The 24,987-nt window shown below is 39.8% G+C and overlaps 1 protein-coding gene across 2 annotated transcripts in view; it reads left to right on the top strand.

The window, feature by feature from the left end:
- GPR176 (G protein-coupled receptor 176) overlaps positions 1 to 23,415 on the top strand; it is a 38,306-nt gene extending 14,891 nt beyond the window's left edge. For both annotated transcript variants that reach the window (XM_040559126.1, XM_040559129.1), the window contains exons 2-3: positions 20,039 to 20,291; positions 21,782 to 23,415. In XM_040559126.1, the coding sequence (XP_040415060.1) occupies positions 20,039 to 20,291; positions 21,782 to 22,889 (1,361 nt within the window). In that variant the 3' untranslated portion in view covers positions 22,890 to 23,415. The remainder of the gene's footprint in view (positions 1 to 20,038; positions 20,292 to 21,781) is intronic.
- Positions 23,416 to 24,987: the final 1,572 nt, after the last annotated feature.

Raw genomic sequence — 24,987 nt, forward strand, 5'->3', positions numbered from 1 at the left:
AGTCTGGTGGCATCAGGCCTTTATAAAAGGGCAGCAAAGGCATCATTTTTTCTTTTCAGTTTTTACAATATGGTCAGCAAAAGAAAGGAATCTGGTTAAAGGAGATCCTGAAGCACCTAGGCAATTGGCAGACTGATCCTGTGTGTGGAACCAGCCTCTGGAGACTTATTTTGGTTATTTTAAGCACTTAGAACCTGAAGGGCAATTTTACTTTCCTAAAGGAGCTGAAAAGCACTGAACTACTGTTTGGATTGTTTCTCTGGTAGTTTGTTACGAACTAATGTGGACAGATCTGAGTAAGTAGCTATCTCAGAATGCTTTATATTGGCCCTAATCCAGCTGTTACGAGCTGGTTGCTTTGAGACCAAAATGCAAATTACGAAGTCAAATACATTCCTGTGGGGTGGTGCTCAAAATGAAGAAATTACATGTGGAAACATACAGGAAGGAAAATAGAGCCCTAGAGCTTATAATATTTATGTACATCGCTGATAAGCGGTCTCTTCCTTCATGTAGCATGATGTGCAGAACTACCAAAGCTGGTGGCTGTTTGCATAGCTGTCCATTAATACCAGTGCAATTATGTGCATCTCAGCATCACTGATGAAGTGGCATAAGTCTCCACGTTTTATTTTTCAGAGAGCAGATAACTTTGTAGTCCCAAGAATCTTCATTAAATGGGAAATTCCTTGCTTTTTGTTTGGGGGGCAGAGGGAGAGCTGCTGAACGAGGGGGGGAAAGCTGCTGTCTGTGGGGCATCCCTGTGGGTGGAGGGGCAGGCAGGCTTTTGCTCTGCTTCAGCCTTCTCTCAAGGCCATCCTTATATATTGTGCAGTCATATCTATCCAATAATACCAGTCTGGGGGAATGAGACCACTCCTTTTTTTGTAAGTTTTCTGTGCTGTACGTACACCTCTAGTGAGAAGAAGGTTATCTCAGACTGCTGTGGCAGCTTGGGACGAAATGGCTGCCATGCTGCTGCAGCGCAGAAAAAATATATAAACACGAGCAATAAAAACAGCCTGAACATGACTTGGTTCTGCACCTGTCATGCAGCCAGTACATGGCTCTGTGTCGGAGCCCCGGGTGGCCAAAGTGCCACTGCATTTCCATATATTCTCAGTTGCTAGCATACAGTATGTCATGATCAATATCAAGGTAGTAGCAGCTCTTTCAATTGTCTTGTCTGATTGTTTGCTTTTTAAAGAGTAGAATTTCGAAAATATCTTCGCTTTATTTTGGTGACGGACTTAGTGTGTTTGGCTTTACCATTGACTGTCTGAGCTCAGTAAAAAAAAAAAAGCTTTTGCTGTGCAATGAACTGAATCAGTTCTGTTACACTGTCATCTTTTAAACATGTTGTGTTTTTTTTTCCATGGATAGATAGCAAACTATCCCTGAAGGCTGTTTTTTAAAAGAAAGCAGTATCCAGCTTTATATACATTTTTGCTTTGCAAAGTAATAGTTGAATTCATTTATCTAATACTTATCTCTCAGATCTAAGAGCAAGCTTTTATCTGGTGTCTCTTCTTACTCCGGCAATATACTAGCTAATTTATACACTGTCACTTGTAAACAGTGTTTACACAAACTTGCATTTGTTTACATAAATCTGCTTTAAATGATCACTCTTATGCAGTGTCAGCACCTCTGTTCAGGATAAAATGAAGTTAATGTTCAAATGCTCTCGCACGTGGCAATGGAGCACCAGCTATTACATGTCAGGGTGACACTTGAACTCAGCTAGCACAGCCTGGGGACAAGTGTATTGACAGTGTGCTGAGGATTTTTGGTGCCCAGCTTTATTAAATGGAAGGTGCTTTAGCTACTTAGTTCAATCTGATAGCACAACCACTTATTTCTCCTTAGCTTTGATGCTTTTATCATGAAGCTTCTTTAACATGTCTAGTTTCTCATAGACAAAACTTGAAAATAGAAAGAAATTGCACTGTTCCCTGTCACTTCTTTTACATGTGTTGCCCAGTACCGTGTTTTACCCTTTACAAGTAGAAGGTCCTTAGGATTGCAGTTCTGTCTCCTCTTTTTCACTTGACCTTCCCCCCAAGCTGCCTTGCTGGTACTCTTGTTCTCCTGCAGTTTGGTTCTCTGTGCTGATACTCTCGTGGCCTCCCACTTGCATACCCCAATGCCCAACCATGGGTTCTCACCTGAAGTGATTGGCATCGGTGTGAATATTGATCCTTCCTTCCCCTACCTTCTCCTAGCTCTTGTTATGTAAACTTTGGTTTAACCATTGGGGAAAAACAACACTTAATGAGTACCAAAGTAGTAATAGCTGTTTAAATATCTCATAAGCATCACCCAATTGTATGCACACAATGCTTAGCAAACAGTGAGCTTACAGCTCTTATGCCTGATCCAGCGTGGTCCAGGCAGTGCTAAGTGTCCCAAGCTGGGGAGAAAAATGGGGTTGAGTGGATCTAAACGAAAACTATTCTTGGTGGGGGAAAAGTGTTGTGGAAGTCATCAGCCTCATCTTCACTATCACCACTTGCCACAATGACAAGGACTTCCAGGTAAGGACATTAGTTGTGAGATCATGTTGCTTTCCTTCCACTCCAACTCTCCATAGGGGAGAGTTTTTCCTACTTCCATTCTCTTTGTCTCATTTTTTTTATCTCTAAATTAACTTTTAAGTCTATGCCGTCAGTTATGGACACCACGAATATTTTTGTGCATTTAAGCCATTGTCAACATCCTTGGAATGGAAGGTTTTCAGATACCACAAAGTTTCTATGAAACCTCTGGTCAGATACAACAAAGCTTCTATGAAATTCATCCCCTCTGATACGAAGCCGAGCTGACGGGGGTGAGCCTGGAGAATAATCCCGTCCTTGTTTGTGCTTCAGCCACTGCTTGCTCTTCTTCAAGTGTATGAACGAGGTATACATATGTGTCTGCCACCAGCCTGAAAGACTAAAAGCCATGCCACTGATTTTTTGCCATATCCATTTGCTTCATGCCTATAATGCTTCTAATTTCTACAGTGGTTTCACTAGCTATGGCTTGAACTAATTCACTGTTCTTTTATCTTCCCTGAATTAATAATTTTAGTGAAGTTTTAAACTGCAGATGAGCTTGTACTGTACAATCTTTCAAAAGTCCAAAGAGCAAAGTAAACAGAAAAAGAGGTAGATTTGTGGAAAGTAGTAGCAGAAAGAGCAATGGTTGTGATGTGTATGTATGTCCATAAAGCTGAAATTGTTAGAAATCGTGACTTATTTTTGGCAGTCTGTACTGAGAAGCTGTGCACGTTGATGTTCCCATCTTCTGAATATCAGGCTTAGCTTGTCCCCAAACAGAATTACTACCTGTTTTTGCAAAATCGGGCCAAAAGTGACTTTCCAAGGTAACATTGCTACCTAGGGAACCCTGTGATTTTATCTTAGTACTCCTATTTCTGGTCTCTCATACTAGTCAGTGGCCAGGCTGTACCTTTAAAAGCTCTAGGAATCAATTTTTCATATAATTAATTAAAAAGCAAATAAAAACCCGCCCACTTACATGCTTCGGATAAGCTATTTTTAAAATAAATTTTCATTTACAAAATGATTCACTATATTGGAAGAGTCTTAATTAGAAAATCCCTGCTGGCTGTTGAGTGCTTTGAGTTATTCTGATTGATCGGATACTACCGCTGTGTGGAGTAATTCTGCCACGACTTGGGGAGTCCTTTGAACAATTTGCTGCTGCTCAGGGGTTCCCTAAGGATTGATTGCAAACTGAGACCATCTCAGGAGCATGCAACAAAAAAAGTTATTCTTTGCTTTTTTACCTCTGACATTTGCAAAGTCTGTAAAGAGTTGGGATAAAGACTGAAATCTGGCTGTAGATATTGAAGTGATTTTGGTCCATGAAGAAGACAGAGGTCAGACTGAAGAGTCTCCCCTCATCTCTTTTTTCCTTTGACCTTTTGACTGTTTTGTTGCTGACCATCTCAAGTGCGATCAGAGAATTTTTAACAATTGTCTTTTTGGCGTGGTAACTACTGCTGGAGCAGCATGCAATAGCACTCCTGGACACTAGTAGTGTGTTAGTAGTCAACAGGGAGTATTGAATTAGAGACTTGTGCTGCAGCAATACTTACCCAATAAACACACACTAGATAGTGCCATATATTTCAGTGAGGCAGTGGGGAACCTTGGAAGCATAAATGGGAGCTTTTGCTTTGTTATGCTTAACTTTCTTTTTGTATTAGGAAACCAGGCATAGAGAGAGCCACCTCAGCTAGCAAAGAGAGGGAGCTTTTCAATAAATGTAAGAAATCCTACTGGGGTTGTGCTAAACCTGATTGGAAAAAATATTGTAAATAATAGTAGATCAAAAAGTACTGAATAACTTCCATCACCAAAAGAGGTCTGGCTTTGCCTGGAAGTTCCTTCGCCCCCCCCCCCCCCCCAAACTTTGCAGCTGGTTTAATGAAAGCTACTTCATCCCCTGCCACCTTTGCCTCTTGGTACTTTGTGCAGCTGTGGCTGTGTTATTATGAAATGGTGGCTTGAGATTTCATTTTGTTCTGCTTCATCTGAGAAGTTGCAAAGCCCTTGCCTGTGTAGAGCAATTCTGTGAAATGTACAGGACTATTCCAGTATAGCTTTAGTAACGGGTATTGAAGATTTTTAAAAAGAAGTTCAAATAATAAAAATGAAAAATTAATTATTGAATTAATAATATTTGCAAATATAATACTCGCTAGAAAGGTTACAATCAGAGGGAAAAAAATGACCCACTAATATCTACAATAGCCAACAAAGCAGGGTAACAGTCTTTGTAAAATCTTGTTTTTACCTGTGACAAGGAATTCTTGCAAACAAAAAAAAAATAACCCTAAGAATATTTATGTGGGTAAAGAGGAGGATGCTTATATTTCTTCAACACTTATTCTTTGTGCTTGCATTCATCTAAGTAAGCATTGGGACAAACAAATTCATGGACGGGGCCTGCTTGAATGGCGGAAAGTGGTGTCAGGTCTCAGTTTTGCATTTTGTTTTGGTTTTAGCTTTTCAAAGGAGGTTAATTCATCATGTGAGTCTCCTTGTGAGTCCTACAGAGAATCCATTGTACCAGCAAAGGAAAGCTAGTTATGAAATATTTTACCTCTAATTCATAAATCAGGCAGTCTGAAATCAGTAGAATGACATAACAATGTTTCTCAATTAAGTCTGCTCATTTTGAGGGAATGGAAATAGTCCTTTGGGTTATTGCACAATTCTCTTAGTGCATGGCATTATAAAATTTATTTTTAATTTCCGTTTTCTCACAGTAAACCTACTTAGTTTTCCTACGGAAATATTTTTTTTAGCTTCTTTTCCCTCATGAAAGTTGTTCGTAGATGTTCCTGGGAAGTTCGTCTGGCAAATGGGAGACTTCCTGCAGCTCTTACCCCATGTCTGATGTAGTTCTTCACAGAGCAGATGAGATCTGTTCCTGCCCAGCTGTGTCTGTAATGGCAGTCTGAAATGACCAGCACCGTGAAGCCCTCTGTTTGCTTATATTGAACTTGCCTTTAAAGCTTACAGAGTGAATCTAATGTGGATTTCCTCAGTACACGTCTGGTAGCAAATCTGTTTTAAACAGTGCCAATCAGTTGTCTCCCACTGGAAAATGAGAAAGTTGAGGTAACCTCTCATAGTGCATTGTGCTGTTGTTTGAGTGTCTCTTCATTAAGCATTACTTATGCTTGCATTGGCGCTTTAACACCTGAATGGCTTATTGCAATGTCTCTTGGAAAAATTCTGTAACCAAGTTATTAATTTTTTAATGATTCCCTACCCAGATTGAATTGATATGAGAAAATAACGTATACATATTTATTAGTTTATATTTGAGATGTTCTTATAGTTTATTCTTAGTACAAGTATACTGATGTTTCGTTTTGGGATTTAATGGCACTTGGGCAGCACACTTGTGAGTAGTTACTTTGTTATGTGACAGTGTGTGCCATGTCCAGTACTGCTTGTTTTCCTGCTTTTTTTCTTCCACCATTCATTTATAATATATATTTCATGAGATTTGCTTGTTTCCAATACTAGTTTTATATGTAGTTAATGAAAACAACCCAAATACGTTTCGAGTCCAAACAATATACAGCTGCTTTTTTACCTGTGAAATGATTTTGCATTTATATTTGTGAATGTATTCATTAAGTTGTTTTTGCAGTCATTGCTGAGTGCAATTGGTGAAATAAAAGCTACATAAAAATTCAGGCAATCCTCTTCATAAATGAACCTAAAAGGATGTGTTTAGAAGCAATTAAAATTTTGTCCATGTTAAAATCTGTTTTTGGTTTTTGTTCTTTTTTTTTTTAAAAAAGCAAAGTCTTCTGATAGCTGCTTAAAGGTTTCTTTTGAAAGTTAGCAAAAACACTCCAGTAAGGAAGAACTTAATTTTTCATTTGCAATAACTCAAATGGACTAAGACTAGGCGAGGATGCAGCACTTCGATCTGTTGTAGTACTTGGTATTGTGGCCTATGGGTATGAGCAAGGTAAGGTTTCTGATGAGAAATAATGCCTTTTGTCCTGCTGAGGGGTGTAGCTGGAAGGGAGCAGCTACATGAGCTGAAGAAGCAGACAAAACTTTTGTAAAATTTGGTATTGCATAATAAAAAAAGCTACGAGTAATAATGGGGTAACCTTGGCGCAAAGTCCACGTTTTACTTTGGGATGCTTTATAATTGTAGCCCAGTTTCTGCTCACAGGTTAGTAATACCTGTCACTTGAGCCAGGTGCTGGACACGTGTAACTCAGAACAGCACGTGAGAAGAAATCCCACATCAGTTAAACTTCTTCATCCAAACTCTGTCAGTGGGAATTATGTCCAAACTGCAGTGCATCAGTTTTGGGACTGATGATGTCAGTGTTACTTAGAAGGAAGTTCCTGTTTAAATTTTTCTTTTTTAAACTGCTGTCTTAAATTCTCCAGGAGTTTAATATAACAAATTGATTTGAAATATTCTGAAAGGGGAATATGGTTGTATTTATTAAACCATACAGATTTCGGTCCTTACTCTGTAGGTCTTGTTCACTTGCACACTCTTAAAAGCGCTAACACGTGTGTGCTCAAGAGACAGGATTACTTGTGAGCAGTTGGGAGAACAGCAATGAACTGGTTTTTGAACAGGTCTTTTTGACTTGTTAGAAGCCAACAGTTACTGCAGGAGGGCCTTCTTTCTGCCTTGGAGTCCTGCTTGCTTCATCTGTGTAATTCCCTGGCAAGGTGGCTGTCCCTTCTTTGTTTCATCATTTTGGGAGTCATGACAGCTGCGTTCACGCACATTCATTTCCATCTATCTTTCATTCAGACTGATGTTAGTATTTCTGTTGCAAATCTGTTATATGCCTCAGGAAAAGAACCCCCACATTTTTCTTGTATTTTAGTCTCTACTTGAAGTATGCCAAATGCATGTGGATAAATCAGCAAGAGCTTTTTCTTTGGCTGTGCTATCTTAGACCTTTCAGGTTTGCAATAGCAATTTTCCAGGGATGAGTTCAAAATGTTTGTATGTTCCTTTTTTAAGGTAATAGGACTAATCATGCAGCTGTTAATTAAAAATGAACGTTTTGTTTCAAGGTAATGGACTTAAAAAGCTTGAATGGGTTTTATTTCAGTTCCTTCATGGAAGAGCTCAAATTGTTGTAGACTTCTGGCATATGTTTTTGTTGCTACCTCATCTGCAGAAGTCAAGAGAAATTGCTAGATTGTTTGTTCTTGTTTTCTGTTTGTTTCCATATGGCGTAGAGATATCTGAAACACTTCCATGGGCTAACAATGAATGATTCCGTACAGAAGAGGAGTGATTACACAAATGTGTCCTGCAAGCATTCCCAATCACTGTGATATTGTAATTTTTTGTGGGAAAGCAAAAGGGAAGAAGTGGAACTGTAACCTTGTAAAAAATAAAGATTACATATGTAGAATTGTGAAGGACAATTGCTGGAATACAAAGAACACATACCTTGTTTTGTAGCGCTAGGTGGACTGAATTTTTAAAAAAGCAGAGGTCAATGATACAGCAACTAGTATCTTGGTTATTTGTGGATTTACTTCCTGTGTCATTAAACGTAATGATTGTCTGGACTTAACGGTGCTGTGTTGCAGAGAGTGGACCCAGGAACAGCAGTGTCTCTTGCTGGGATGTTTTGGAGCAAAGAAAAGGGAATTCTGTTACTAAAAGAAAGCAGACTGGAGTGTAGACACTACAGAATTCTTATAGTGAGGTTCTGTTGCAAATGGGAGAATGTAGAAAATGAAGAGAAAAAATCTGGGGAGAGATCCAAATGAGAGCACTTTCTGTAAGTGAAACTCTTACTCAACAAAATCTCAAATTTTACTTCAGGGCTTTATAAGTTTTTAGGAAAACAAACCAACAACAACAAAAACCTAAAGCCCCACTTCTTGCATTCAGCCAGGCCAGAAATGTCACTGTGATCTTGACGGTGAAGTGCCTTGCCTTTCCAAAAATATCTATGGGAACATGTCTTCCCTTTGCCAAGCCAGAATAAATCTGATTTGGCTCAAATGTCTTCAGTGATACAACTCGCTGAGGTAACCAGACAGAATACTTTTCTTATGTGAATTTTTTGGTAGTGTTTGATTTAGGGTCATGCTGATTTTTTTTTCCTGTTTGTAACTCAGTCTTTCAGAAATGTGTGTCAGAGTCCCCAGCTCTTTCTTCTTCCTGGTGAGTATTGAGCCCATTCATGGGGCTGGGAGGAGCAGAGACAACTAGTCATTGCACGGTCAGCTGTGGAGGGGAAAAAAGAAATGCATGTTTCTAAATATAACATGAATTATTCCTTCTGTGCAGCACATATTAAGCGTATGTTAAGTTCTGTCTGAAGACAGCTGTTTATAAAGAATCAAGATCAAATGTGCCCAGCTGGTGACCTGATGAATGGCTGCGTGGCAAAACTGTATAAAGAATAAAATGATGCTTCTGTTAACTTGGCACTTTAGAGAAAGGGATGTACAGGCAAACTGATGTAGAAAACACCTCCAATCTTTCTTGGTTGTGTAAAGAATAAAAAAGTCATGAGACTGTGGTAGAATAGAAAATTTCTGCTCCACAAAAAAGCTGTTAACTACGGTGTCTTTCAGCTACCAAGTATAATTTCAGCTGCAAAGGAGGATGAAAATTGATGCTAATGGGTAGGAATCTTTTTTTCCTTTTGTTATTTTTTTCCAAGAGTGCAAGATAGCTTCAATTACCAATAATAACATAAGGTCTGTCTTCCAACTACTAGTAATTACCACAGGCTTTTTAAGTTTTGCTCCACTGTTAAATAGGACAATTTAAAATGAATTATACTTGTGCTTTTCTTCCATGATAATTAAGCTAGGGCATACCAATTAACCAGCAATTAAGTCAAATTATCCAGTTGGTCGTATACTATTAGAGTATAAATTTCAAATACTGACTGTACTACAATATGGCACAGGAATTTATTTTTTCAAATTTGGTCTTAGTATATTGAGTGAACAAATAGAAAAGTATTGCATGCAGAAAAAATAATATGTAAGGCCAATGCTGTTGGACCCTGCCTGCATTGCATACTGGTCTGGTAGCATTTTGTACAGATGTGAGGGTAAAGGCAGGAGGGAGTGAGCCACTGGACAGCAGAGGAGATCACAAGGTCTGGAGGAGAAAGTGGAAGGTTGTGGTTCTTGTTTGTTGTGGATATTCCAGCAGCTTACAGCACAGATTAAATACTGGAATTGCACTGAAAGGCTTAAGTTTCTCCAGAGCCTCATAAGTGCCAAAGCAGTCCCCTTCTGGATCTGAGCTTAGTGTGTTCTTCAGAGAGGACTGGGTCCTTCAGGTTTCTTCTGGAAGAACTTAATATACTTAATATAATTAAGAACTTAATAGGGTCTGGGGCTGGCTCTGTAACCAAACCAAAACTGAGCAGCATCTGTGCTGTGAAAAGTCACATCTTAGAGGCCACGTTTCCTTAGTGGCACCAACATGTATGAATTGCAGGTGCATGGGGGTGAAGTCGGATGAAAAATGAGCATCTGAAGAGATGTGACATGACATAAGTAGCACAGCTGCCACCAGAAGTGGCTACAGGCTGTCTGCAAACAAAGCAGTTATGGGGCAAAAATTATTTTAAAAACAATTCTTAAATGTACTTGTTCCCATGTTAACACTGCTATTTACACTTGGATTCAGCACAGCAGTCAGGCGAGCCTAAATAAATAGCTGTGTTGCTTGATATCACCTCACTTGAGCTACAATTGCATCCCACTCAGTTGCTTCATGACATACAGGTTCAAAATGGCTCTCTTCTGAGTTCTTTTTAAAACAAAGGGACAAAAGCTTTTCCTCTTCTACCAAGGTTGATGAAAAACAGACAAATGGGCTGCTCGGAAAAATTACCTGCCTCGCTTGCATCCCAGCCCTTGTACTGTTTCAGTAAGGTCATCAGATTTGTTCTCTGAGGGCAACTGGCACAAAGGCTGGTGTAGAGAGGCCTTGGTGCTTCACTGGGTGTGATGGTAGGTTGGCAAAGAAGATGTGGGTTCCAGTACTACTTCTGTTAGAGTTAACATGTGTTGGTGATGAGGGGGCTGATGTTTTTACCTCTTCTGTATCCATTCTCTTTTATCTAGGTAGAGAATATTTTTACTACTTATCTGTCAGGCTAAAAGGAAATGGATACAGAAAAGGTAAAAAGATTAATCCCCATGTCATGGGGTATGTCATGGGGGTCATGCAAAGTCCTTGGCTTTAAAAATTTTTGGTTGCATTTTTGCAGTAGGTAAAATAAGCTCGTCCCTTAGGCACTATGATTCAAAAAGCTAGTAACCTTGGAAAGATTTATATTCTTGTTACGGTGAGAGCAGTAAATCTGGACATTCTTTTTCAGGTTTTTAATTTCCTTGCATAGGTTTCAAAGGCAGTGCTACACATTTGTCATATTTTCCTGAGGTGGGAACAATTCAAGGTTCTGAAGTTCCAGAAACAATATTCTTTAAACTTTCATCCTTCCAAGGAGTTTCAGGTTCTTTGAGGTCACCAGCTTTAAAACAGAGGCAAATTGTTCAGAAAAGTCAAGTGTACTTCAGCAGAATAAGCGGGTTTGGTTATTTCCTTGATTGGCTTAAATGGTTTTGGCAGTTGTTGAAGGACTGTAGTTTATCGAAAGGGAGAAAATGACTGTTCTCTACCCAGAAATTTTGTCCATTTAATGGGATTGTAAGTGCAAAATGTGAGATGGGGAAAAAGTGGCAATGGATGTGAAGAACTGGCGAATTACCAATGTAGCACTTTATCTCCCCTTAAATATGTTTATCTGAAAGAAGTAAAAATGGGTATCCAAGATCTTTAGCATTATGTAGTTATTTAAGAATCTCTCTGTCAAACAGAAAACCTATAAAATACTAAGGACAAGATTAATATAATTCCGTACATGACCTTGTTTAATGATCGTTCCCTTTAGTCATTTTGACATAGCAAATACCATCGTACCACAGAAGTTATGCTTGCTATAAAAAAGTTAAATTTCTTCATGTTTTCTAACTTTACTCCATGTTCGCAACAGCCTTGAGTTTATTTTTGCAGACTTCTTTATGTGGTGCCATGTTAAGACCTAATTATTTGAATTGTAAACTGTCAAGGGCCAGTAATGTAGGCAGTTGTACTGAATGCACTTCTGCTCAATCTGTAACGTACAACACCAGAGTAGTTTGCTACTAGTGGGGAAAAATACTAAGTGAAATGACTGAAAATGAAATAATATCACTTGAAAAGAAGAAAGCAGGGTTTAACTTATACATATAAATTAGCTGCCTTACAGGGTTCACTGTTTACAAAAAAAATTTGCACTTCTATAATGTATAGATATGTATAAGTTGATTCAAACCAGATTTAGGGTTTTAAGGACTTATTTTTTCAAAAGATTACACCTATCAAATACAGATGTAAATTATTTTATAGAATCATAAAGGTTGGAAAAGACCTCCAAGATCATCTGGTCCAACCATCCCCCTACCACCAATATCACCCACTAAACCATGTCCTTAAGCACCATGTCCAACCTTTCCTTAACACCCCCCAGCAACGGTGATGCCACCACCTCCCTGGGCAATCCATTCTAATGCCTGACTGCTCTTCCTGAGGAGAAATGTCTCCTCATTTCCAACCTGAACCTCCCCTGGTGCAGCTTGAGGCCATTCCCTCTAGTCCTGTCACTGGTTACCTGTGAGAAGAGGCTGACCCCCGGCTCCTCACAGCTTCCTGTCAGGTACCTGTAGAGAGCAATAAGGTCTCCCCTGAACCTTCTCTTCTCCAGACTGAACAACCCCAGTCCCCTCAGCCGTTCCTCCCAGGACTTGTGTTCCAGGCTCTTCACCAGCTTCGTAGCCCCTCTATGGGCAAGCAAGCTCCAGGGCCTCGATGTCCTTCTTGAGGGGCCCAAAGTGAGGGGCCCAAAGCTGACCACAGCACTCGAGGTGCGGCCTCACCAGAGCAGAGTACAGAGGAACAATCACCTCCCTGGTCCTGCTGGCTACACTATTCCTGACACAAGCCAGGATGCCATTGGCCTTCTTGGCCACCTGGGCACACGGCTGGCTCATGTTCAGGTGAGCACTGACCAACACCCCCAGATCCTACTTGTACCTACTGTCACTGCAGCAGCTGCTGCCAGTGGGCTGTGTGTTCAGGTGTTGGCCTGGGCAATGCTGCAACACAAGTCAAGGACCATGCCTGCAAGGAAATTGTCTGTTTGCTTTCTGGGACCAAGCTGTTCTGAATGAGCTATTCTCCTTCCATTTCTCCCTTGTGGTGATATGCTTTCTTGGGAACAGGAGCCATGTGAACAAATATTGTGCTTGAAATTAAAGGAATTCTGATGTAATTTACATCTCAGCTGAAATGCTCTTCAAGTACCTGCTTTGTACTGGGTACATTTGTGCTTGGTGTAGTTCACCTTGGCTCAGTTTGGTGACCAGCTTGGTGCTGGTCAATCCCTTACATCATTATAATTCTAAGCCAGTAGTTAAGATATAAGTAGGACAAAGACTCTTTTTTTCAGCCTGATACCATGTATACATGTAACAAGCTACCTGTAAGGTACAGCTGGTAATGGAGGGCTGGTTTCATCCCAATTGCGTTACAGCACTGACTCCTTCAGTTTGAAACATGAACACTGCGAAACCTGAAGACCCCCACCATGTGGAGAGGGCGTGCTTTGGTGAGAGCCAAGTACTGTGGAGAAATTAAATGCTTTTTGGCTTCATGAATGCTTTTTTCTTAAAATGATTCTGTAAATTTTGTTTCTTGACATGAGGAAATACACCATGAATACCCTGTGTTCTAGGCATGGAGAGCCCATTAACTGACACTTTAAGGAGAAAATCAGTGAATCATAGTCATGACTATGCATACCAATGGCAGCTCTACCACAACTCTGAAGTGTGAATGAGAATTCTAAGAATAGGAGTGAGGACCATTATCCTTAAGGTGATATCTCTCATTAAGGGCAGAACTTGATTTCTGAAGGGGGGAAAAAAAGGCTCATTTTACAGCAAACTTTGTTCAAAGGCAGTTCTCCTGCAGTAGGCACTTCATCTGGGACACAAAACATTTGATTGCATGTGTGCACAAACTGTTAATAAAAGAAGTATGTTAAAATGGCAAATTAATTCAAAGTTACTGTTTATTCCTTTTAACTGGATTGCAAGTGTTATCACTGAATTTTGAAGTCAGTAGCTGGAACACTAAACTTCCTGAAAACAAATTAAACCTTTTATAACTTCTGGCTGTTTTTGTTTTTTTTTTCCTATGTATAAAGGCAATTCTGTCAGTATGATTATTTTTTTTGAACTAGAATATACAATACTTATAAAGAATTACAACAATTTGGGCCTGTTTGAGCAGAGTTGGACTAGATGATCTCCAAAGGTCCCTGCCGGCTTCAACCCCTCTGTGATAAAGTAATGCACTTCTTCATGCTGTATAACACAATGTATTCTGACAATGTATTCTGATACACCCCTGTTGCCTCTGGAGACAAGTAAGCAGACAACATACATTTAGCATAAGGGTATTTGATAGCTACCTGTCATGGGTTGCCAAAAATGTTTTTACTGTACTGCCTTCTGAGTGATGCTTGTAGTTTAACAGACTGAGTTCTGCAAAAAACATCTTCTTCAAAAGAACTCTGAAAATAATAATAATAATAATAGAGTGTTGGAGGTTTAAGAGTGTAATCACCCTTGTGTTTCAACAAGAGTTTTTTCCCCATTGAATATGTTGATAGAAACTGACTTGTTCAGTTGGTAGCTTTGGTTTTTAATGAAAGGTTTCAATAGAAAAAGGCCTGTCTCTAGCTTTTCTGGTTGCTTCCTAATTTCTTTTTTATAGAGAGGATCACTATCTCCTTTCCTGTAACGCTGCAGCCTGTGTGGGTAGGGCTGCAGGAGGCTCTCTGGTGGGAAGGACATTTGGACTCTGAGAACCCCGCTGTAGATGGAAGGGGAAATCAGCAAGCAGAGGAAGGCAAGCTGTGAGAAGGATTTTGCTAGAGTGTGGACTTTGTTTTGGTTCAATTATGTGCTGATGAATGTTCACAGAAATACAAAACCAATGTTGTACCCAGCTAATGGATTGCGTTCCATGAGATGACAAAGAGCAATAGGTGTATTTTTCTGGATGGCTGCATGGCAAATGCATTTGTTTTAGATAACAACCAGTGGTTTCCATGGGGATCATCCTTCTGCTTTTTAAAGGTATTATTAAGAATCTCTTACCTAGTTTGAATTACTGCTAAGAGCTATTACTTCAAAACTATGTCAGCTGTTGATGCCTAAATCAACACTTCTTGTCTGGCAGTGAATCCTGAGGGGGGGTACAGCTTGGGGGGGGGAGAGTTTTTGCTGCTTTGAATCAAAAATCATGCTCCCTGATAACATTTAATGCTCAGGGAACATTACTCCTTGCGATTACAGTGAACTTAAAATGCTACAAAGGCTTGAAGGGCATTTTCTGGGCAGCGTGACGTGTCAGACTGTTCTTGTATTTATTTTCTCAGTGTAATTCTGTGCAACTTCATGTACTGTGTGGCAGCTTGTCTTTGATATTTCTCAAAAATGTAAGGGTTAACTAAAAACAATCAACCTTTCAATCTGAGTATAGTGGAATTAGTGCATGGAGATTTTTTTGAATATTGACATTTATGATAAAGAAAATAAAAGAAATGTTTGGCAGGTTTTATACATACGTTTGTTTCTCATGTGAGAAGAGCTGGTTCTCATGCAGTACTCACTTTTAGTATTTCCTATTCCTCTTCTTTACCTGGAGAAATTTTCAAAGGCACAGGGAAGCTGGATACATTTCTCCTCATTCAGTCTGTGTATTGATAAGGTTGCCAGCCAGTGTCAAATGTAGTAAAGGTGATTTGTAGGCTTGGCTCATTCTCTGAGAAGACCAAAGATACTTTTTGAAATGAAAAGCACTTTTTCTTTCAGTGTTGGAGTTTCGTGCAACCACTATGGGATATGCTTTGTCACATGTGATCACTTATAAATGATGCACATATCCAGGACTTGCAGGTAAACAGCCAGATGCTACATTTTGCAGCTGCTTGTCCACCCTAACTTTCCCTGGATGCCTCTAAGCTAACCAATGCCACTCCTGTGTAGTTCATCAATTCTTAATCCAAGGTTATGTAGCCCTGGGCCAGTTCTCCAGCAGAAACACCTCAGAGAAGAACCCATGATGAAAACAACATCTTTGCCCACCGTGAGGACATGCAACAGCCTAGTACAGTTGTACCCCACAGGGAATATCATCGTTAGGTTAATGACTTGCAGTTCAACAGTGAATGACTAATACGTGTAGAACAGCAAAGTGGCTCTGCACACTGTGAGAAGATGCAGAGTGCCTTTGCTGTGATGCTTGTTGAACTACCTTGTTGCCTGGATCGTTGTTATCCTCTTCCATGGAAAGGAGTAGTTTCTGAAAGGTGAGAAGGAACAGTGGGAAATGTATGCAGTCTGTTCTTAAGCTTCTTAATATTTGATGCTATACAAAGTTTCTGGTGTAATTTTTTCACTGTGTGGCTTTGAGCTGCATAAAGGGAAATACTTGATTAAAAAGCATCAGCAGAAAGAGCTACTAGCTTGTGCTGAAGCTGATCATCTGGTTCATCGGATCAGAGGGACTTGTATGTAAATTACTCATGGTTGCAAGTGAGGGGTGGAGGGAGAATGTTACCCTGAAGGATATTCACTCATTAATTTTCCAGTGCCCCAAGTGAACACTTCTGCCTTTTTATCATTTTTTTGCCTTTAAGGTTCTGACTTTGTCTAAGAGCTCTTCCTTATCTTAGAACCAGTATTTTGTATGCTTTAGTCTTTCCATTTCCGTCTAGAATCAATCAGCACCAGAGCTAATTTCATGTCCTTGTGGCTCTGTGATGTATAAATGACAATAAGACATAATGTGTAGAAGTAATTCAACAGTTGAAAACCTAGAGTCTTGAATCAAGCTTCTCTGTAGGACCCTGAAGAGTAGCTCAGAAGTTCTCTAGCAGCTTCTGAATAATTATTTTTAAACCTTCAGATTTTTTTTCTTTCTATTCATTTATAATCATTTAATGGAGGTGAAACTTGCTTTGGAAGTAAGGTTATAAAATCAATGCAGTTCAAACCAGATGAAAGATTTTAATTAAAAACAAATACAGCTTCTCCACTACTTCAGGGCATTGTAGTAATATGTTATTACTATGTGAGCAGTACTTCTTTAATAACTGGGAAGTCAGAGCGATTTTTGAAAGCCAGTGATTTGGCTGACTGCTTATCTCTTAGTAACTGGAAGCTTTAAATACAACTGATTGAATACTGCCTTTTGAATATATTGTCAAGCCGAAAGCACCTGCCAAAACCAGACGATGATTCCATTCTTTAAAGTACATCAGCTGGTAAATACGTAACTCAATATTTTGTCAGCTACCCAAAAGGAATTGGCATAAGACACATGACACAGTATGTAGAAAATTGAATTACAAATTACATTTAAATACTGCAGACCTAAATAGTATGTCTGTGAGGTAGATCTCCAAGTTAATTCTGCATGCTTTTATTGGAGATGATACATGAAGGCTACTGTTTTATCAAGAAGCTAAACTTGTCTTTCTGATATTTCTTGTTACTTCCCTGTTTTCTTTTATATACATTGGCCACATGAACAATATATTCTCGCTGGCATTTCGGTTCTGTGGGCAACCATAGGGAAACTCTACTCAGCAAATAAAAGCTTGGTAGGGTGTGTTTTTTTTAATTGGTTAGAAAAATCAAGCTAAGGAATTGTCAGCTGTGAGGGACTGCAGCTGCTTTTTCATATCTCAATCAGCAGTGTAAGATGTTCTCTCATTGTATATATTGTTTACCCTATCAAAACACTAAAATCTGACAGTCTCATAAATCAATTACATTTCAACTTAAGAGCTTCCGATGTCAGTAATACATGTTATCAACAATATGCAGTTGTTGACGTAGTCTGTGGTAAGAACGATTCTTCTTGCAGGTAGGAAGCTAAACTCCACTATGCATGCTGTCCAGCTGCAGCACAATAAATAAATGGGGTTGTCTTGTCAAGCAGTGCTTTTGTGCCGGTAGCTATGCTTTGGTTGACCTTGTGGTACTGCACAGTACATCTCCAGGAGAAATAAAACCAAGGAGAATCATATTTTACCACTGTGATACTGGCCTTTACTATGGAGTTACTGCTAGTGTGAAACAACTAGCTTACACATGAGCTATGCACTGAGCAAAGCTGTGTAATTTGGCTAGTGCTGAGAATTTTACTAATTCACCGATCATTCAGGCCAGTTTTTGCCTAGTGCACAGTGGACTGGCTAACAAAGAATGATTGCAGTACTTCTTCAGTATGAAGATTTGAACATAGTTTAATCAGTCACGCAACTGAGCTATTACATTTTATTTTTGTCTTGGATCTGCTGCCTGGCAAGATGATTTACTGTCTATTGCCTAGTGCCCTATGGAAAGAGGCATTTAAAAAACCTGCATTGGAATTGATTAGCTAGGGCATAGTATCGTCAAGAGATGCATGTTCCACTTGAGATTTTTCTCCATTAAAAACTCTGACTGATTACTAGGGGGAGTTGTATAGAATATGTTTGCTTCCTTTTCTTTGTCAGATCATTTCATAAAAGGGTGAATGCTTTCTGAAAGTAACTCTGATGCCTTGTAAGTTTACAAAGAATGCTCGTCAGCCCCCTGAGAAAACTTTGTATGTTTTTATGCTGCTTTTATGATGTATATGTGACAAACATTTAGATGAAACATAAGGCAGCTTTCAGTTTTAACTGAACATCTTGCTTAGAAATGCATGGCCTGCACATATCCTTAAAAATACTCTAACTTATTCTGGCTGCCTTGCTGCGTTCCAATTTTGACGTGCTTTGAAAGTCTGTGTTTCCTGTTGCTGTCAATGAGTCTTCAAATGCTGTGTCTGGAGACAGCACTTAAAAAAATTCAAGTTGTAGGTGCTGGAGCCTGAGCCAAAACCCTGTCTGTGCAGGCATGGGTGGAAAGCTGGGGCCAGGCTGTGTGTGTGCCCTGCTCAGCTGTGCTAGCAGAGATCCTCCCCAGCTCTGCACCGTAAACCCCCTCTGCCTGGGTACCACAAAGTGCCTGTCACAGCATCTGATGAGCCTGAGGAGAGTTCACTGCCCCTTGTGCATCGCCTGCCTCGGGAGGGAAGAGCCAGCACCGGGGCGATGGGGGGCTGAGGAGAGAAGGGGCTGCCTGCCTCTTGCCGCCTTCTCCCTCCGTAGCGTCCCTCCCCTGTGCAGTCACAGAAACCCTGAGAATCATTGCTGTTCGATCAAAGTCAAGAGAGAGAAGACTCTAAAAGTAAATTCATCTTCATTTTTGCGCTGTTCTATTAAGCCTTTTTTCCCCAGTAGCACTCTTTTTGCTTTAAAATAAAATAAAAAATAAAATATAAATGTCTTGCTAAAGACAGTTTTTCAAAGGAGACGTAAAATCCTGTATTCTGAGTGTTTTTATGACATCTTGGTACATGGCAGAAGTGGCCCAGAGCTGCCAGAACAGACTGCTACATGTACTCTTGTGCTGCTGTGAATTAAAATGACAGAGAAATTTGGGGTGGAAATTTTTTTTCTGTGGTGTGGTATTTCTTCCTGAGATCTGGATAAAGTAAGATGAGGAGGTAAAAACTGTGTTTTAGCTAATACTGGGTTCTCTCCGTGCTGCTGATTCCTGTCTATTCCCTATTTGAAACAGATGTGTAGGGCTTGAATATCCAAAACAGTGGGTTGCGTTCAGTGTGTTCTCTAGTGAAGTTATGTGCATACAGTCTTTTTTTTCCTGTCTTATTTGTTTAATGGCACAATATTATGTATATTCAGAATCTCTTGGGGGGAAAAAGAAAACATCAAATTTCTTCTGGATGTGGCTTCACAGAGGCCTTTCTGTGCCATTACATTGGCCAGTGGAAGGAAAAGCAAGCTGCTGTGCTCCACTTACAGAGAGACAGATTAATAGCACATCTATATTTGTTTGCTTACAATGTATTTGTCTGTTTTAAAATATGCAGTAATTATTAAAATATAAGCACTTTAGCAGACTTCTGAATTTGGATGCACAGGATCACTCACTTCATGTGTGAGTCAACATAAGCACCTGAAAACATAGTTTGGATGTTCTGCCTAAGCACTTGTCTCTGAAAGTCTCCAATTATTCATTTGTGGTAACTGGGAGGAGGTGGCTGGGGTGTAATTGGTGTGTTTCCAGTCTCCTGACCTACCAAGCCACTGGCTGTTACAGACCTCTTAGCCTGAGCAGTGTGGTGGTTCAAACCAGTGACTCCTGGCAAACTCCAAGCAGGTGCATTTTATTTGCAATGTTAGGGAACAATCAGAGCTGTTAAAATTAATGCTGTTTTTGGGGGGACGGTGTTTTGTTGTTGTTGTTCATTTGATTAGGTTTGTTTGCTTTGTTATGCTTCCTGTCTCCACTCACAGGTAACATCATGGTGCTGTGGTCAACTTGCAGAACATCGGTACTTAAGTCTGTAACAAACCGATTCATTAAGAATTTGGCCTGCTCGGGGATTTGTGCCAGCCTAGTTTGTGTGCCTTTTGACATTGTTCTTAGTGCCAGTCCACACTGCTGCTGGTGGATCTACACGATGCTCTTCTGCAGAATTGCCAAGTTCCTGCACAAAGTCTTCTGCTCAGTGACCGTCCTCAGTTTTCCAGCCATTGCTCTTGACAGGTAAGAGGTCAAACTTACCAGGATGGTAATCCTTGATTATTTTTTTTCTTCCTCCCATTTTTCTCACTCATGGTACTCTTTTCTTCCCTTTCATTTTAGTCTTGTAAACGCTCTTGAGTGTTGTTTTATGGTGTTACTGGCACAGGCTGCCCAGAGAGGTGCTGGAGTCTCCTCTTTGGAGATCTCCAAAAGCCACCTGGGCACCCTGCTCTGGGTGGCCCTGCCTGAACAGGGCTTGGACCAGGTGGGCTCCAGGGTCCCTGCCAGGCTCGGGTAGGTTGTCCAACAATTTCAATTTCCAAATCTAGTTTTCTTTAAGGAAAAATAAAATGAAATAAAGGCCCCTGTTAATACAACCAGAATTATTTCAGAGAAATTTTGTATATAGAACATAAGTCTAAAACAGAGGTGGACCTTTGGACTGCATAAATTTTAGGATTCCATTAATTTTGCTTATTATTATTAGCTGTCATTGATCCCACCTCTGTCATCTTGAGAGTGACTAAGGTATTTTTAAGGAAAGGTAAATACTGTTGTAATATAACTTATATTGCTGAAATAGTGTATTTATATACATTAGATAAAATTCTTAGTCTGTTAACATGTCTCACTGCAGAAAGTTAGCTTGACAAAAACAAAGCTAATAAATTGGTAAGTCTCTTGGTAACTTGGTAAGTAACTTGGTAAGTACAGTATCATTACCTATAATGCATACCAGTGTTGCCACTGGAAGAGTTATAATTTGGCTTTTCCTAGTAAAACTTCTGTGATCTTACTAATAAAAACCACAAGTTGTTACTGCTTATGAGGATAAGAGTAAAAGGTTAGGTCTCCTGTGGAAAGTCTGTGAGCTTAAAAGTTCACAGCAGTAAGCAAACAGTGAATCGGTGAATGAAAATTTGATGTCAGAGATGTATGGTGTTTTTTTTTAAGGTACACAGAGCGTTCAGTGTTTGACTACTCTTTTGCTCAGGGCTTTGCCAGCCAGAGCATGTGCAAAGCAAAACTCCATTTTATTTCCAGCAGGTGCATGTAATTTGTAGCCAACAGGTGTTGTTATCCAAATATAAGGAGAAAACCATCAGAAAGTAGCTATTCAAATTAACTGTCTGGCCTTCCACAGCTTTATAACTATATCTCCATCACATATTCTGAGTGTTTGTGCTGTGTGCAATATACTGTTCAGTGCACAAGTAGAAAAGTTATTTTTTCATAATAATGTTTATACACATTGAAGTGAATTTTTTTCCACCATTAATGGGACCCTGAATTGCAAATATTAAAATTTTTTTTCTACAAACAGACCTGCAAAACCAGACCCTTGTTTCTTTTTTCTCGTAGCAGGTAGTCAGTTGGCAGCTCAGTTAAGGATTTGGCAGCATTATGCTCAGACAGTTCGTGAGAGGCTTCACACAAGTGCTATGCTTGTTCTGAACCATACACTTTGCATTGTATAAGTTGTGTGTTGTTTTTTTTTTTTTCCCCAACAGGTACTATTCTGTTTTATACCCTCTGGAAAGGAAAATATCTGATGCAAAATCCCGAGACCTGGTTATCTACATCTGGGCCCATGCAATAGTGGCCAGCATTCCGGTATTTGCTGTGACCAATGTGTCTGATATTTATGCCATGTCCACCTGTTCCGAACCCTGGAGCTACTCCCTTGGCCACCTGATCTACGTCATCGTCTATAACATCACCACTGTGATTGTACCAGTGGCTGTGGTATTTCTCTTCATGATTCTTATTCGCAGGGCACTGAGTGCCAGCCAGAAGAAAAAAGTCATCATAGCTGCCTTAAGGACCCCTCAGAATACAATTTCCATCCCTTACGCCTCCCAGCGAGAAGCTGAGCTTCATGCCATGCTGCTTTCTATGGTTATGATATTTATTTTCTGCAGTGTTCCCTACGTGACTCTGGTGGTTTACCGCACCATACTCAATATTTCAGATATTTCAGTCTTCTTGCTCCTCACTGCCATTTGGTTGCCCAAGGTCTCTTTGCTAGCCAATCCTTTGTTGTTTTTAACCGTTAACAAATCTGTACGGAAGTGCTTAGTGGGGACGATAGTACAGCTGCACCAAAGGTATAGCAGGAGAAACATTGTCAGCTCGGGTGGTGTTGCAGATGCTAATCTGGAGCCCAATGTCCGTTCAGGGAGCCAGCTTCTGGAGATGTTTCACATTGGGCAACAGCAAATCTTCAAGCCAACAGAGGATGAGGAGAATGAAACTAAATCCATTGGCTCTGGTGACTTTCAGCAGAAAGAAATACCTACCACCAGCTTAGAGGTAGAAGAGACTTTGGTTCACAAATTTGCACCACAGATGATTGCAGACTCTGCAGCTCAGGTAGCGCCAGCTGTGCCCACTGAAGCTGATATGGTAAATGACAAGTATTCCATGCAGTTTGGTTTTGGACCCTTTGAGCTGCCTCCACAGTGGCTCTCAGAAAACCGGAACAGTAAGAAGCGACTCCTGCCTCCTTTGGGGAATACCCCTGAAGAGCTAATCCAGACAAAGCAGCCTAAATGTAAAGCAGAAAGAAAAATCAGCAGAAACAATAAAGTCAGTATCTTTCCCAAGGTGGATTCTTAGGAAGAGCAGGAGCTTTAAGTGACAGATGAAGGTCACCTTCTGTTAAATGTGTGATCCCATGGATCTTTGTTGTGCTGAAATTTGTTACAGGCTGATTTTTTTTGTGCCAAATACAATTAAAACAAACAAAAGGGAAACACAGACACACAAGTGTTCTTTATTAATGTGTTTTCATAAAAATAATACATTGAAAGATGGTGATTCTTGATTTTATTTGTGAAATACCTACAATAATACATTCCTGATTAGCTTTCAGAAAACAGACGTGGCTTTGGGAACACTTTTCTTATGACTGAAGAATGGAAATGTGGTTGTTTGTATTAAAATGGACTGGCTATCAAAGAAGCTTAATAGGAAAGGATTTAGGGAGTACAAGAGGATGCAAAATGGATATGACCTAACCTCGTGTAAACAGACAGAGCCAGCTTCTGCACAATTCATTAATGAAATAAGATGGACTACTAAGTACATCTATTATTGAGCCAATTTCTCAAATCAATGTTCAAATAAAACTTGCTGGACTCTTGCACAAATTAGTTACCAATTATTTGTTGAACTAAACTTTTTTAAAACTTAAAACTATATTTTGGCTTAAAAATTCAGCAAATTCAAGGATATCCAAATTGTTGTGTGTGTCACAAACCTGATAAAAAGATCCTGAAATACCATTTCTTTTTTGAAAAACATACATTCTTGTTTGTTGGGGTCAGGATTTGTCCTGCATTGTCTCCAATCTAGCTTTTACTTCAAGCTCCAAGAATATATGTGCCAAGGGCATAAATGTAACATTTTGATCCTGTGAAAAAGGACACAATGTCCCAACAGTGTTATGTATGTATTGTGTACATAAGCAAGGGGTCAACCTTAAAATAGACTTGTATCTATTGGTGCACTCTGCTTGTTTTCTTACGGGAAAGCTAGCAAATGAAAGAAAAGGGTCAGAAATGCTAGTAGCCTTGTATTGAACCTGTTGAGCGAGGAAGCTGATAAAAAGGACTGCAAAAGGCAAGTTTCGCTAATGCTGTTGTTCAGTCTTGTTAAGAGGTAGGGAGGTTTTCCTTTTACCTTCACTGCTATAAATACCAATCCTCTTACTCCACTTGTCTCACAGATTAGACCACCCAGTGTACAAACATGAGACTTCCAAATCTGGTGAATCAGAGTCGCACCATCCCTGGTATCAGCACAGCAGCCTTTCTATGAGAGTTGATTGTACTGCAGCTTGCCCCCTGCATCATCACAGGCACATCACCTTGTTTATACTGTGTGAATTTCGAATTGTGTCAGTCTGTTAGATGACCTTGAAACTATTGTACCCTGGCATTTTAATCCTTGTTCAGTCGCAGGTAGTCTTTCCTTCTTATTGGCATTCACTGTTGTCTCAGTGGGTAGTTTCTGAAAAGCACAATCTAGTAATGCCCAGACACTCTGTGTGGCTCTCCTGTAGTTCAGCCCTTCGGTGCATGCTGGACCTTCACCTATTGTAACTGTCTGTTTATGAAAGTAGTTTTCTTTAAAGCATACTTTTTAAAAGGACAAGGTGAATTATCTTGGCAAGTTCACAGTAGCTTGCCAAATTCAAAGAGTTACTGTTGAAAGTGGACAAAAAAAAAATCTGCTGAAGCAAAATTTGGAGATGTACCTGTTCTTCCTTTCATGTGTGTGAAGCAAGTCAACAGCTTCTGGTGGCTCTGAGGTGGTAGGTTTCTACACAGCATTCAAAGCAAATGTTTTAATAAAAATAATTTTAAAAAAGTTTTGTAAATTACTGTGTGAATAGTTTTCCTCTCTTTCCTCTCTGTTTTCAGTGCTGTTCACTTTTTGCTAGTTCAAGAACTTCTCGGCTTGGGCAGTCTCCCCAGCTGCCTTGCCTCTTAGATGCGGAGATGAGGAGGCAGACACAGTTTGCCCAGAATCAGACAGAAGAAATACTCCAGGAAAAGGTGTTTCTTCTGTGACAGAGGTAGAGAAGTGCCATAGCAGACAGACTTTTTTCTAAGTACTGATAAAAATATTTTTGTTTTTCTGAAGTTACTGAAAACAGAATCCATTAAAAAAATCCCCCAAACATCAAAAGCAAAGTAGAAGTTATAGTTTC

This window comes from Cygnus olor, chromosome 5 (genome assembly GCF_009769625.2).
Source record: "Cygnus olor isolate bCygOlo1 chromosome 5, bCygOlo1.pri.v2, whole genome shotgun sequence".
NCBI classification, from domain to species: Eukaryota; Metazoa; Chordata; class Aves; order Anseriformes; family Anatidae; genus Cygnus; species Cygnus olor.